The following is a 16,821-nucleotide window of genomic DNA, read 5'->3' as shown; positions in this document are numbered from 1 at the left end:
TGGAACAACCTGCCTCCAGAGGTGGTGAATGCTCCAACACTGGACGTTTTTAAGAAGAGACTGGACAGCCATTTGCCTGAAATGGTATAGAGTTTCCTGCCTGAGCAGGGGGTTGGACTAGATGACCTCCAAGGTCCCTTCCAACTTTATTATTATTATTATTATTATTATTATTATTATTATTATTATTATTATTATTATTATTATTATTATTATTAACTATGATCAAGTAGTGCACAGCAGCAGCCAAAAAAGCTAATACAATCCTGGGTTGTATAAACAGAGGCATAGAATCAAGATCTGAAGTCACTTAATCAAGATCATGCAAGGTATTACTACTGCTTTATAAAACCCTAGTAAGACCATACCTGGAATACTGCAGCCAATTTTGGTCACCATATCACAAAAAAGATGTTGAGAGTTTGGAAAAAATTCAGAAAGGGCAACTAAGATGATCAAAGGCATGGAAACTAAAACATACAAAGAACGGCTGCAGGACTTGGGTTTGGCTAGTCTACAGAAAATAAGAAATAGGGGAGATATGATAGCAGTATTTCAGTATTTGAGGGGCTGCCACAAAGAAGAGGGGGTCACATTATTCACCAAAGCACCAGAGAGAAGGACAAGAAACAATGGTTGGAAACTGATCAAGGAAAGAAGCAACCTGGAATTAAGGAGAAACTTCCTGACAGTGAGGACAATTAACCAGTGGCAGTGCTTGCCCCCAGAAATTGTGGGCACTCCATCACTAGAGATTTTTTTAAAAGAGGCTAGACAGTCACTTGTCTGAGACATTATAGGTTCTCCTGCTTGAGCAGGGGGCTGGACTAGAAGACCTCCAATATCCCTTCCAGCTCTATTCTATTCTATTCTATTCTATTCTATTCTATTCTATTCTATTCTATTCTATTCTATTCTATTCTATTCTATTCTATTCTATTCTATTCTGTGCTAGTACCAACATCTCATGGAACTACTAAACAAATACACACAGACACATAACTCAGCATGCAAATCTAAGTTTGGTTGCACCAGGATATTTATTTTTTTAAAAAATACAATAATTTCTCCACTGTCTGTTACTTCACCTGTTGCATTAAATCTCAACAAATTATTAATATTTGTGACATTGGTTAGCGACCATAATAGTAACGTTTTGGTTTACCTCTGATATAAATGAATAAATACCAATGAATTGAATTCTCTAACAAATACCATTCTCTGCTTAAAAACTTGCACAAACTAGCATATTTTCAGGAAGACCAGATCATATCTTAAAAATTTACCTTAGGGAAAACAACATATAAAACTCTGTATATTCCATAATGAAATATAGAAAGTTCCATATGGTGAATGAATGCACATTTTCCAATATTTTTTAAATGCAAACAAGAGCAAGAACAACAACAAAACCTTGAGTGGATGGGAATAAATACAGGATGAATCAATTAAACCTAAATCCAGTCTCTATTAATTATTTTACCAAATGTTACCAAACAACATATAAAACTCTGTATATTCCATAATGAAATATAGAAAGTTCCATATGGTGAATGAATGCACATTTTCCAATATTTTTTAAATGCAAACAAGAGCAAGAACAACAACAAAACCTTGAGTGGATGGGAATAAATACAGGATGAATCAATTAAACCTAAATCCAGTCTCTATTAATTATTTTACCAAATGTTACCACACAGACATTTTAAATACGTAAGCACTTCCAGCATTCTGTATAATTCTGTTATCTTACTCTGACATTCATTAAGCAGTTGCTGAATGTTTTAGTCTTATATCATCATTCATGATGAAATATTTATGAAAAATAAAATTAAAATGGTTTAAATATCCAGTGGGCATTCCAATGCTCAGGCTCTATTTTATTCCTGAACGACAGAGTTAATAATGGAGAATAAAATTCTCAAGACTAGCTATACAAGGAGATGGGAATCCCTGTTGTTTGAAAGCAACAGACTGATGTATTGCTCCATGAGCTCAACTTCACTGAAAGTGTTTTCCTAACTGAGAGTTGAGAGAAAAGGTCACTATCATATGCTGGGGGCCTTTGGAAACCTTAAAAAAGCAGAAAACTGCTGGGCAGGTGACACAAAAGTATTCCACACACTTTAAGAAAGCTTTAATATGACTGAAATTGAAAGGAGCTAAAAGTATTATTTTAAGAAGAATCCTCACCTAAATAACAACAGTAGAATTTTTCTGAAATATATTTGCCTGTTAGATATGTTTAATATTCCATTTTAAAAGAGATAGTGGATCAGATTTATACCGTAGCAAAGGAAACAAAATATAGATTATATATATTTTTAGTCCAAACTAACACGATGCAAGTCAGTCAGATATGTCTATTTCTGTTTAAATTTTTCACAGTCTAGCATTCTGTCCAGTTTCAAGAATATTATTTTAACTTTACGTTCCTCACCCAAATCTTTTCCCACGTGTCCATTGTAATAACTTCTTGAACGTAAAATTTACACAAGCTCAAAATCTAAGAGAGAACTTTTATAAAATGTTTTATAGATGGCATTTAGATCCTAAAAAGCTTGCAAGTATGTATCCAAATTATCAACCAAAATGCTGGAGGTGTGGTGATGAAGATGCAACATATTTTCATGTATGGTGGACTTGTAAAAAGGTTAAGGCCTTCTGGATAAAAATTTGGTGGAATATGCAGAAGATTTTCAAGCAAAGGATAAAGTTTTGTCCGCAACTCTTCTTGTTGGGAATAATCACAGATGTTACGGTTGTGGACACTAAGTTGATGTTGAATTTAATTACGGCAGCAAGACTTTTAATAGGTCAGTATTGGAAGAAAGAGGAGCTGCCAACCATAGAAGAATGGACTTTAAAGGTTTCTGACCTGGCAGAGATGGCAAAGATTTCGGCTTATTTGAAAGATCACTCGCAAGAACGTTATATTATGGAATGGAGAAAATGGATAGAGTATATCCAGAACAAATATAGGGTTAAGAAGTTTCATGTAGCATTTGAATAAGTCTTCCTTCTCTTTTTCTTTCTTTATTTCTTTCTTTTTCTTTTTTTTCCTCTATATATATTTAAGATCATTAAGGTTTGTATTATCCTATACAAGCTAGAGAGTGATGGATTTTAGAGTTTATGGTTGTTAGTATATGGTTGTTTATGATTGTTTTTTTATATACCTTGTATTTAGCTCTGGGAAGTCGGGGGGAGGGGGGGAGGGGTAGGGAGGGAGGAAGAGGGGAGGGGGAGGGGGGACTGTTAAAGATAAACTGTATGTTAAAACTTTTCAATAAAAAAAAGAATATTATTTTAACTATATAATCATCATAATCATCATACTATATAATAAATAGTGATTGTAAGTTGTTTGTTAAGATTAAACTTAGTTAATATGATGAGATGCCTGTAATTATTCTTAGAAGACCAGCCTCATTCAAAAAGAGTCAGTTTGGTCTAGTGGTGAAAGCATCAGGCTAGAAGCCAGGAGACTGAATTAGCAACTCTAGGCCAGCCACTCTGTCTCAGCCCAATTCACCTCACAGAGCTGCTGTTGTGGGGAATTGGGGAAAACAGAAGGAGGAAGGATTATTTTGGGTCTTCATTGCCTGGAGTTATTTATAAAAATGATAAAGGCAGGAAATAGATGATAGATAGATAGATAGATAGATAGATAGATAGATAGATAGATAGATAGATAGATAGATAGATATGTATGATCCTGATCTCTTCTCACTTTAGCACCATTTCAGGAAAAGTAAGATTTACTGGTTTTTTAAATAGATTTTTATAAATATAAATATAAATCTTTGTTGGCATTAGAAATGATTGCAAGAGATTTGTGAGACATGATTCCTGTTCAAAATGTCAATTTCTTTTATTAAAGGTCATGACATTCATAGATTACTTATATCAACAGATATGCATCCACTTCTCTGTACCATCTCTAACACCACCAGAAGCCATTGTCTTAGGCAGTTCTTATGCATGGGCACAATGTGTGAGCAAGGATACCATCTGTGAATGCCATTTGCCACATTATCAGGATGCCCAGGAAAAGCAAATAAATGCTCCCTCTGGATTCCTACAACTACAGAGCTGCAGTGCAAGAGCCTGCAAACCTAGACAGAATGTTGACAATCCCTGGATTTGATCTGGCACCTTTTCAAAATTTAATTTGAGAATTAATTTAATTTGAGAATGCTAATGAAACCTTTAATTGTGTAGTTAGTCTTCTCTTTAGGAGGGAAAAAAGAGAAATGAACAAACATTGAAGTCCAGAGTTTCTTTTCAACAGCTCAGACATCTATTAGGCCAATCTTTCAAAAGATCAGGCAAAGTATGAAAAAGAAAATCATTTCTCCTGTCCATATTACCTAGCTGCTTATGGTTCCCCTTGTCAGTCACTTCATACTCTGTCCAAATGGACGAACAAGAGGAGAGAAGGAAATACAACCAAAGTACATTCTCTTTTTTCTTAAATGATCCAGATCATTAAAGAAAAATGTTAATGCTTTAGTTGTGGCAATAAAAAGTTAATAAAAGGTACTCTGAAATTTTAAATGATACATTGCTGTTAGAGCACTGTGGCAAGCAGGGTGAAAAAGAATAAAGATTTTTACCACCATTTCTCTATGCCAACTACAACCATACATGAATCTCAGCATGCCAACATCATGCTACTAGAATTCAGTGGTAAAATGCCTGATTTTTGCCTCATCTTTGCTGTGTATCTTTTGAATCTCTATGGCAAAATGCTCCCATGCCCAGCCTAAAATTTAAAAACTGCTATGTCAATCAAATGCCTTTTGCAATCCTTGTAGAAATGGGACAATACAGCACAGCCCCTCATCCCATAGTTACTTGCCTGTGAGCTACATGACTGATCAACTCTTCCCACATTTCTGTCATTTTTTCCCCTTTTTTCCCCTCTAATAACAGATAGTTCCTGAATTATGGCTGGTTGTTTAGCGACAATTAAGAGTTATGACAGACCCCCCAAAAGGTACTTAGGACCTGGACTCAAAGTTCCAGTGGCCACCCCACAAGTCACGTGATTGCATTTTGCAGATGACTCCTGTTGCTACTACTCTTACATGTAGGATCTGGACATCCATACAAACCACAGCTTGAGATCCTTTCTCTTCTATTCACTATACATTCACAATCAGATTCTCATTCCTTGAGACGAGATATTACTTTTTAAGGTCTTTGTATGCCTTTAAATGCTTCTTGGGCTAATGCCATTATTTAATAGTGAGATGTCTTTAATTGTTCAATGTATACAATAAAGTTGAAACATTTTCCACCATTGTACTGTATACTTTATTTAGTTGCTTTTTATTTTAATATTTGTTTTGTTTTGTTCCTGAAAATTGTAGTAGGGTTTGGATGTACTCAACAATTACTAAATTAATAATTAGTTTTCCTTCCAATGCCCATTTCTTGGTATCTGCTGCATTTAAGAAAATCTGTGTTTTATGATGATCTATGATCAAAATAAATGTGCGGTTTTAAGACAGTACTTCTATGTTTTAAACATTAAGCAGTTTATTGTCTTCCTCACCACTGTTTTCCAATTATATTGTACAGATTTTGTTTTTAATTGGCTGTTGAACATATTATTGCCACTCAGTGGGAAAACAAGCAGAAATGCATGAATCTGAGACCTTTTTTTGGTCAAAATGGTGTCAGGTTTAATCCTGCATACTTCCTGCACTGTAGGCTCCATTTTTGAAATACTAAAAAAAATATGAAAGAGGTTTCAAAGTAAAAATTTATTTAGAGAGAGGAAAAAAAACACCTTGTCATATTTATATGCTTATAATACTTCCAAATGGAGTTTTATACTTGTTTAGCAAATGTCAAGTTCATGATTGGTCCACAAGGAATTTCGTGACTACTATCTTCAAAACAGCATCTCACAGCACACATAAAAGAGCAGGAGACACTCTTGGTAGTATGTTTTAAAACAGATCTACAAAAGATTCTGAGTGATATTTTAACAGAAGGGAAAGGCTTTTGAAGAAAGTGCATCACCCCAGAGGCCAATCAAATGAATTAGAAGCACATTTAATTAACTTCCTGTGTGTCAGCCTTGGAATGAAGTTTCCCTCCTGGAGTCTTTTTGTTTAGTGCATCCTCCCAAAATGAGCTGAAAGAAGATCCAAGAGGAAGCCAACCACAAGTCCCATAATCTTCAACAAAGTCTTCACTGAATGAGTTGGATATTATGCAAATTATAACTCACTTATCTGGAGGGCTCCAGGTTGAAGAAATTTGTCATATAGTGAATTTTATCAGGATTAATTTATGGGATGTTAATTTTAAGCTATGTGTACAAATTGAATCTCAGCCAGGCAAAGCATCTCTGACTGAATGAATACATTTATGAAGATCCATCCAGCAGATCCAGTAATATAAAACAACAAAAGGGAAAAAAATATTACATTTGAAAACCACTCATTTCACCTTTGTTATATTTTACCACACGTCGGCCGCTCAGATTTAAGTTCTGAAGAGAACACTTCCACACTGAGATACCCCATTTTCATTAAACCTGATCAAAAAGAGTTCAAGGCAGCATGCATTTAAACTGAAAACATGTAGGCATAAAGATAAATAGCAAGACAGACAGGATATTACCAATGAATTTATCAAACATTATCAAATAGATCAATAATATCCAGCTAGATGGAAGCACTTAGCTGATCTTGGCTAATCTTGAAAAGGTAAACAGGCTTGGCCTTAGTTTGTATTTGGAAAAAAGACTACCAGAAAATCCCAGTTTGAAGATTAGACTGGGAAATTGACCAAACTATGGAAGTAGGCATCACCAAACATCTTACATATTACATACAATGTCTATAAAGTCACTGGGGATTGTAAGATTTTACTTATTTTACTCAAGTAAGTAAATTTGGGACTATGGCCTATTTAGTAAATGAAGAATAATCACAATGAATTTTGATTAATCTACCTTATTATGTTTTTAAAAATAAAAGCAAAATGTAATTCTAGAAGGAAGGGCTAAACAATATGTGTTTTGCTGTCTTTGCTGCTATGTAGTCATACATTGAGTGGAATGAATGAAATAAATAAGGGCACCAATATTATTGGCCTTCACCCTATAATGTTGCCTTCCTCTCATTCCCAGTCCATGTGTTATACAGTCTTAAGTATTTGTCAGCTACAAACATTTTCAAATAGTATTTTCTCCTTCATTATTCTGACATCATCCAAAGGCAGCTCCAGGCTATGTCATTCATGCAGGGTTTGTGTGCGTGTCAAAAATATTAAAGAGGGTTCTGCAGCAATATGATTAAAACCTGCCAAATGGTTCATGTGAGCAACACAGACACATGGACAAAAGAAGCAAGTAATTCTGATAAGATAACTATCTTAATTTTATTCATCATCCTGTAGATACTGATGTTGGACATGTCTACTTTCCTCTGTTCTCCCATCAAGCCTCTTCTTCAACCCTTCAGCTGTTATCTCCTAGAAGAGAAATGGCAACTAGGCCACCAGTGTGTCAGTGACCCATCAGATTTGCACATGAGTGTCTTGTTACTTTTTGCTAACTTTTACTTCCATAAACATAGCTCCAAATTTACAGCAAATTTTCCCACAAGACTGAAGGGACCTTCCTTATAAAAAAGGGGGAAAACCCCATTATTTGAAAATCTTACTGTGGTCTTGAAGCTTCAGCTTGGTCTGTTTGAAGTTTCTCTCCTCCTTCTACTTCCATTGTACAGTAAACAATACGGCTCGGAGCTAGAGACTTCAAGCCTTGAACTTCTATTATAACAATCTGTACAAGAAAAAAACAACAGTCAATGTGCATTGACATAACAGTTTGAAAGATATACTTCGTTTCATGAGGCAATGTTATCATTGATTAAAATGTAGGTCTCACTCAGATTTATAAAAATGTAAGCTTATTTCTGCTTTATACCATCCATTGATCATCTTCATTGCAACTTTGGATTGCCCTTTAAAATATATTTATGGTTTTGCTATTAAACATTCAGGAAGGAAATTGATAAATGTCACAGCCTATTAAGTATGCTCTATATCAGGGGTCTTCAAACTTGGTCCTTTTATGACTTGGCTTCAACTCCCAGAATTCCTCAGCCAGGCACAGTGACTGAGGAATTCTGGGAGTTGAAATCCACAAGTCATAAAAGGACCAAGTCTGAAGACCCCTGCTCTGTATTCATGTGTGCAGAGCAACCATTATACTAAGCATCCCACTGAGTTTTAAAAATCCAAAAATCCTATATGTAGCGGCTGTGATAACTTATACTATATTAGGTTATATTTGTCCTATCAGTAAATATACTACAATGTATAATGGACAGGATTATGGGGAGGCTGAGCTCCTCCACATGTTTGTTGGACCCGTGCCCTTCCTGGCTGGTTTATGCAGCTAGGGAGAGGACACGAGGCTGGCTCCAGGCGGTTATATCTGCTTCCTTGAGTGAGGGTTATTTCCCCACCGTCTTGAAGGAGGCGGTGGTGAGACCTCTCCTCAAGAAGCCTGCCTTGGACCCAGCTGTATTGAACAACTTTCGTCCAGTCTCCAACCTTCGCTTTCTTGCGAAGGTTGTCGAGAGTGTGGTGGCGCATCAGCTCCCTCTGGTCCTGGATGAAGCGGATTATTTGGACCCCTACCAATCGGGTTTCAGGCCCGGGTACAGCACGGAGACGGCATTGGTCGCGCTGGTGAATGATCTCTGGAGGGCTCGGGATAGGGGATATTCCTCTGTCCTAGTCCTATTAGACCTCTCGGCGGCTTTCGATACCATCGACCATGGTATCTTGCTGCGGCGTCTCAGGGGATTGGGAGTGGGAGGCACGGTTCTTCAGTGGTTCTCCTCCTATCTCCTGGGACGCTCGCAGTCGGTGTTGGCAGGGGGGCAGAGATCGGCCCCTAGGTCTCTCGTTTGTGGAGTTCCTCAGGGGTCGGTTCTCTCGCCTCTCCTGTTCAACATCTACATGAAACCGCTGGGTGAGATCATTCGTGGTTTTGGAGTTGGGTATCATCAATATGCCGATGATACCCAACTTTTCTTTTCGACCCCAAACCACCCCAGTGATGCCCTCGCTGTGATGTCCCGTTGCCTGGAGGCGGTTCGGGTCTGGATGGGGAGGAACAGACTTCAACTCAACCCTGACAAGACTGAGTGGCTGTACATTCCGGCATCCCGGGACATTCAAAATGTTCCATCTCTTTCAATGGGGGGTGAGCTTTTACCCCCCGTGGATAGGGCTCGCAACTTGGGAGTCCTCCTAGATTCACGGCTTACCCTGGAAGATCATATAGTGGCCGTGACTAGGGGGGCTTTCGCCCAGGTTCGCCTGGTGCGCCAGTTGCGGCCCTATCTGGACCGGGATGCCTTGTGTACGGTCACTCATGCGCTCGTGACCTCTCGCCTTGACTACTGTAATGCTCTCTACATGGGGCTTCCCTTGAAGACCACTCGGAGGCTCCAACTGGTGCAGAATGCAGCCGCGAGAGTTGTCTTGGGAGTTTCCTGGTACTCCCATGTTACACCTTTGCTCCGCGAGCTGCATTGGCTACCAGTTGTCTTCCGGGTGAGGTTCAAGGTTTTGGTTATGATCTTCAAGTCCTTACATGGCATGGGTCCGGGTTACCTCAGGGACCACCTGCTACCGGCATCAACTTCCCTCCGCCCAGTACGTGCCCACAGAGAGGGCCTCCTCAGGGTGCCTCCGGTCAGGGAATGCCGACTGGTGGCCCCCAGGGGGAGGGCCTTCTCTGTGGGCGCTCCGGCATTATGGAACCAACTGCCGGTGGAACTCCGGATGGCATCAGACCTCCGAGCCTTCCGTCGCGGGTTGAAGACCCACTTATTCGAATTAGCTGGTCTGGCCTGATGGGGGATTATGGGTTTTAAATTTGGTGTTTTTAGTATTGTATTATTGTTTTTAACTGGGCATTGATTTAATTTCTTTTTAACTTTTGTACCGTTATTTATATATGCCCTGTGAACCGCCCTGAGTCCCTAGGGAGAAGGGCGGTATAGAAATCAAATAAAACATAAACATAAAACATAAAACATAATCAAATGCTTATAATATTTTTAGGATGTATAGGGTATTATAACACCTCTGTTCACCAACAGAGTATAAATATTGAGAGTGCAATTGTAGATGCTTTTGTGGATCATGACTAGTGGCAACAAACCTCCAAATGTATGTTTGTGTACAAATATTACTCATCAGCAAGTAAGGGACAATGCTGGGACAAATAAACTTATTGTTAAGTTTTGAATCCAAGAAAAACATATGAAGAAACTAATAATATTTCAAGTATATTACAAACACTGTATCCATATCTAACCTGATACATAGCAACTGAGCATTAATATAGAACTGTGAACTTTCACATATTAAAATAACACTCTTCTCAAGTGCAAATCTGAATTTATCCCAGCTGGATGTAGCTAGGGGAAACTTAATCTTTGACTGATGGCAGAATGCTACTAAACTGGTGGTCAAACCCCATTATTCATATTGCTGGGAAGAATTATGAACACAGTTGAACTGCATTCTCATGTCCAACCAGAGATAAATAAAATGTTTTCACACCATTAAACCAGGATATTAAAGGCCCTCCATATCAACATCTAATTGCCCAAAGCTATACTTCTGGGTTGAATGTAGCTAATGGGTGTTGAAGAGTTAAACCACATGCTGCCTTAGTGGCTTGCCACTTCAGAGATTGAAATTGTTGCCTTGAAGACAATAAATTAAATTATGACTGTGAAGGTGACTGGTCCTCAACTCAAATTCTTTAAACGTTAATTAATGTCATCATACTATTGGGAAACCATTGTTTTCTTGATTATAGAAATATGCATTGTGACCAGGTCAACTTGCAGAGAGATTTCCCTGATTGAAAACAGGCACAGTATCATTTTGGTCTTCTATGAAATGGGAGAAAAAAGAGAAACCAAATAATTGGGAAGCTTTTTCTCAAGGAAACAAACTTCTTTTATGCAGTTTTTCAAAAGCCTTAGTTAACTTACCACATAAGTTTGCAGTTTCTATACACTTTGAAATTAACTAAGTTAAATTCTTTCTTTCCAACTATAAAAAGATAAATTGGCCAGACCTGCAGGTTCTAGAAATACTCTTATTAGTTTTCCACTGCCAAAAAACTTCATAACATGCAATACAGGCAGCCAGTCCTAAGCATATTATTTTAAAGAATAATTTTCTCTAAAAAAAGTTATCACTTCTACTTGCATTGTAGTACTGGGCATCTAAACTGAAGCACATCTTCAGAGATTAAGAAGACAAATAGTTCAACAGATAATAATTTGGAGAACACTGACTTAAAATGACAGTTGCACAAATAGACATAATAATATTTTTTAAAACAACTGTGGCTTTCTCGTTTATAACAAATCTGCATGCTTATTCAACCTTTCTCTTTTTAAAAAAGATAATCCTATGATAAAGATATATAACTCTATTGAGCTACAGAACACACACACACACACACACAAAGCATGCATGCATACCTACCTACCTACCTACAAATTCTATATGCTCTCCCAGGTCTAACCAGTCAGGAGCAAAACACATAAAAGAGGAGAGACCCGTTCCCTGATAACTTTTCAGCCAATTTGATTCCAAGTAATTCACCTTGTCACACTGCTAGGTTGTGAAGCCATTACCCTTACAGTGAGGCCACTGTCTGCCCAAGAAATACGGTGTTGTCTTCCTTATGAAACATTCCAGACTGAAATCCATTCTTGATTGAACATCGCTTTTAATGTCTGTAGCTCAGTTAGCTTCCAACACTATTTTCTTTTATTCACAAATAGATTGTGAATCTATTTCAGATTTATGAACTGTAAAACACTTCATTTTTGCAGCATAATATAGAAGTACTCAAGAAAAGGGTATGTGAATTTGGCCCACAAGATCTGTTTACTCAAACTGCAGATAGAGTGACAAAGGAGGTAATCACTTTGTAGAACTAAGTCCCATTACTACAATATAATCTTTGTTCCTCTTAAAAAACAATTCATACTGGAGTGGGAGCTAGTGGCCTCCCCTTAGCTTTCAGCAGTACTACGGTGATTTTATGCTCTTGAAAAGTGTACTGTACAGTAGGTGATAAGTTAAAAAAAAGGAATATTTGTGGAACTTTTTCTCATGTTAATAGAAGAATGCAACTTTGTACTTGTATTATTGCCCTTGAACAATAAGCAAAACATAATTTTATAACAAACACACATATGCAATAAATACTTCAGTAGAAATATCAAGAATTTATTATCAGGGAATAGGAAAAGACTAAAAAGTTAGGACATGGTAAATATTTCAGACTTCTGGGGCAGTTATTTAAGCCTTTTTTAAAGGGGTGCATATGAAGTAATGAGAAATCATATGTCCCTGTTAAAGAAAGGTTTACCAGTAAAGCAAGAATCTAGAGGTCCTAGACTTTAAATTGAAATCAAGTCCAAAGAAGGTAGATTTACTACCCAGAGTTATACTGATCTTCAGAAGCATTTGCAGCATTCAGAAGTACATTGTTAAGACAAGAGTAATTTTCTTTTCTTCTTCTCTGAATCCCAAATTCAAGAGATGTGTGAGATTTGCCATATTTATCAGAGAAAACAAGAAATGGTCACAATAATAAACAAAATTATGCATCCCCGCACAACAGAAAGATACAATTTAGTTTTGTTTTCATGCTAATGTACTAATTATTATATCCACCCAGACACTCTAGTGGCAATCTGAAGGGTTGTTATTTCTGAATAGGTCCTAAGATAATAGATAATAAAAACAAGTAAGTGAAACAATTTAAACAAAATTCAACATCTGGTTCAAACAATCCTCATCACATTTCTCTTGTGTTAAGATAATTACTGTGCCTTAGAAAAGGTTAACATGACTTCAACATAAAGGATGATCTATTCAGATAAGATCAACCTGACATTAAGGACACTAAGTTTGCATATTTCCCTTTCTAATCACTTTCGGAAATTGCTTTTAAACTCCTTTTCAGCTATTAGGGACCTTTGGATATGTTACAGCATCAGGTGAATTTCCTTCAAATGCTTAGCAAAGGAAATTGTTCTTACAAGAATTGAAATTTTTTTTGAAGGAAATAAACAACAAGGGAGTGATTAAAACTTTGATTTTAGAAAGTGACAAGCAGACTAAGGGTCCAGATAAATTTGAAATAAGATTTTAGAATTAATTATATATAATTTTTCCCATTCAAAACTGCTTTCCCTTTGATTTTTTTTAAATAAGACAAGACTTTAAAAATTGGACAATAGAAAAAAAACACTAGAGGACTGAAAATGAAAAGAAATCAGGTTTTAGGACGTTATTTGAAGGGATTAAAGATCATGATAGTTAAAAGTAAAAAGAAAGAATATAAAACTGATTGATTTGAACAAAGTTAAAATAGACATATTGCTGTCTCTGGTAATCCTTAATGGACTTTTGCTGACATCAGAACTGAAATCATAAAGGAGAACTTCCTTGAATAAGGCCAACTGATTATATGCCCAGTGAGGGATACCACAAGGGTTTTTCCCTGGGCTGTAGCTCTTCAGCTACAGCTGAATTTTTGGATCCTGATCAAAGAGGGAGTCAAGATGGAGGAGCAAATTATTAAAGATAAATTTGAAAGGTCTCTAAATAAAATCCACTAATTTGTTGACCAGCTGTGTTTCAAGGATGATTTAAAAAAAAACCTCTCAAATTACTCAAGAGATGCAAGCATGTCCAGAAAGTTACCAAGCTACTGAGGCAACTTCACAAACAGCTGAAAATGCAGAAGAATTTATTGCAAATTTGGAATACAAACTTGACATTAACTTTTATTATGATGGTATAAATATAAATCTCTCAACACAGCTGAAAGAAGAGTGTCAAGAAAATCAGCAACTTTTAAAAAGACTAATTTGGGACTTTTTCTTTAAGAACATTAAGAAGATTGAGAAATCTATGATAAAAGGGAGGCTTATAATTAGTTGATAATCGGTCCAGAGAAGATGATTCTACTCCAGGAAGATAAGTTGGAGGGAGTGACTTAATGAGTTACCTGGATCTAGGATGGATTTGATATTTGTAACTGAAAGTTTTAATCTAAAATTTGAAAATTATACACATACACACACACACACACACACACACACACATATATATACTGTATATATGTAAAATCTTTTTGAGAGTACTTGTGTTAACAGAAAGTTTTAAAAAATAATGTACTAGTTTAAAGAAAACACTGTATTCTAAAAAGGATGTTTATAAAAGGAGAAAAAAAAGATTATTCTATAAGGGTAGTTTGGAGGGTGGGACCTAAATTCAATACTGAAGTTCAAAGCCTGCATGTTAAGAAGTTAAAGAAAAAGTTGTTCTAGAAAGTTTTGATTCTAGAAAAGTATTTAAAGAAAGTTTAGCATTTTTTTTAAAAAGGGTTGAAAAGAAAGAAAATAGTATTTATCCCCCCATAAGATCGAAAATTTGAAAGTATATAGTTAACTTTCTTAATAAAATGGTGATAGTTTATAAAGATTATTAGGTGCAAATAAAAATACATACTATTCGCACAGCAAAGAAGATAAAATGGGAATGGTTAAATCGATCATCTTATTCAAAGAGGAGAATATACTGTATTTGAGTATGCTTTTCATTTGGATATCACTTCTGGATTTTGTGCTTGTGATGAAAAAAATGAACCTTTGACTTTGGTTTTGTCGTTTAGATAGATTTGTCATTATAGAAATGGCTAGTTATATATTAATGTGTAAAAACAAAAAAGTTGAGGCTGGAGTGTTTTTATCTTGTACTGTGCTAAAAAGAGTCGGAAGTCAACACCTTTTTTTTTCCTTTTCCCCTTGTACCTTCACACCTTGTCTTCCCCTCTCCTTTTCCCTCCCTTAATTTGCTATTTCTATTCGTCTTTGTATTTTATATATAAATAAGAAATAAATAAAAAAGGACTAAAATGATAAAGCATTATGAATTTGTTTATAAATAAGAAATAGGAGAGGGGAAGAAGAGATTATTTGTTGTATTTTAAGAGGTGATAAGTTATTAAAATTGTTCTAGAAAACATTCTGTAGGTAAAATGTCCAACTGAATTGCTGGCAGATAATTCAAAATATAGACCCATAAATATCACATCTTTAGGAATTCTTAAAGGAACCACAATAAACAAGAAGCCCAAGGAGTTAGGAATAATCATAAGTAATTAAAATATCAACAAGTATTATATGATAAATATGCTTACCTCTAATGTGAATGACAGCACCACATCGGATTTTGACAGCTGAACATCATTTTCATCTCCTATGTCCAAGAAAGCAGAATTCTGTGATCGCTTTAATTTCTGTAATTTAAATTCTGGGCCACCTTTAGACACTGGAAGACTTTCCAAATTTGCCATCAGCAAATTCACTGAAGATCGTAGTTCTTCTATATACATGTGCTCCATTTCTTTGGCTATAAACTCTGGACATTTTCTTTCCTTGAAAATATTTTTGAAAGTTCAGTGTCACTTTAGGTTCTAAACTCCTAGACAGATAAACACAGCCCTGATTAATTGGTATCTTGTTTTATGTAAATATAAAATGTATCCTTTAGATTATTAATCTGAAAAACTACAGAACTCATTTTAAAGTGTCCATTAGATACAAAGAAACAATATATCCCAAATAATGCAATTCAATTTAGAAATGTTCACAAAATAGAAAAGTATTGTAAGAAACAAAAATAAAACATTCTGATAGTAAATCTGGAGTAATGTAAAATGACAGATTATCATTTCTTTAGCTAAACCTAGTATGTAGTGTAATTCAAAATTTAAAAGTACTTCCTCACAAAGGACAGGAATGACCGGATACTGAATCATTTTGCTTTTATAGCATTTTAAATACCAGAATTTTACCCTACAACTCACCAGTACTTAAAATTCTCCATTAAACAGAACAGTTAGTTGTTCCTGGGTCATACTGTATAATAACATATAATGACAATTATAAATCATAAAATAATCAAAACTGATCTGATTTCTGGGGTTGCTGAACATAGATGTAAATCATTTTATATGTCTGCAATTCTTTCTCCAATTTCTTGATTTGGTAAGATAAATTTTGCCAGGAAATCTGAAGCAACAGAGTCCAGTTAACTAGCAAGTCTAAAAAGAGAACTGAAACCCAAGCAGTATTGAAAAATCAAATAGGTTAGCATATTTCTGGATTATCTGATGTTGTTAAAAATAACACTACTGACACACATAGTACCGATGGCCCATCTGAATCCCCAAAGATATCTTAGGTATTTCCATTATCTAAAGTAGGGCTATTCTATGTATTCTTTTGAATTCTTCAGACTGTGCAATGCTTATATCTCTTTTCTTTTAACAATAGCAATAGCACTTAGACTTTTATACCATTTCATAGTGCTTTACAGCCCTCTCTTAAGTGGTTTACAGAGTCAGCATATTGCCCCCAACATTTTACCAACCTTGGAAGGATGGAAGGCTGAGTCAACCTTGAGCTAATCAGGATCGAACTCCTAGCAGTGAGTAGAGTTAGCCAGCAATACTGCATTCTAATCACTGTGCCACTATGTCTCTTTTCTTTCTGCAATTATGTATGCATGAGACTTAGTGTATGATGTCAATTAAAACAATCACTTCCAAATTATATCTAGCAGTGGTGGCTAGATATAGTTCCAATAGACAACTAAACTACCGTATTTTCTGGCGTATAAGAGGACTGGGCATATAAGACGACCCCCTACATTTCCTGTTAA

At 35.9% G+C, this 16,821-nt stretch overlaps 1 protein-coding gene across 4 annotated transcripts in view; it reads right to left on the bottom strand.

Moving 5' to 3' along the window:
* CADPS2 (calcium dependent secretion activator 2) overlaps positions 1–16,821 on the bottom strand; it is a 409,931-nt gene that overhangs the window by 253,770 nt on the left and 139,340 nt on the right. For all 4 annotated transcript variants that reach the window (XM_083366018.1, XM_083366019.1, XM_083366020.1 and 1 more), the window contains exons 5-6: positions 15,296–15,532; positions 7,689–7,810 (exon numbers count right to left, since the gene is read on the bottom strand). In XM_083366018.1, the coding sequence (XP_083222144.1) occupies positions 7,689–7,810; positions 15,296–15,532 (359 nt within the window). The remainder of the gene's footprint in view (positions 1–7,688; positions 7,811–15,295; positions 15,533–16,821) is intronic.

This window comes from Vipera ursinii, assembly GCF_947247035.1.
Source record: "Vipera ursinii genome assembly, chromosome: 6".
NCBI lineage: Eukaryota > Metazoa > Chordata > Lepidosauria > Squamata > Viperidae > Vipera > Vipera ursinii.
Note: the sequence above shows the minus strand (reverse complement) of the source record. Positions and strands in the feature narration are given on the sequence as shown.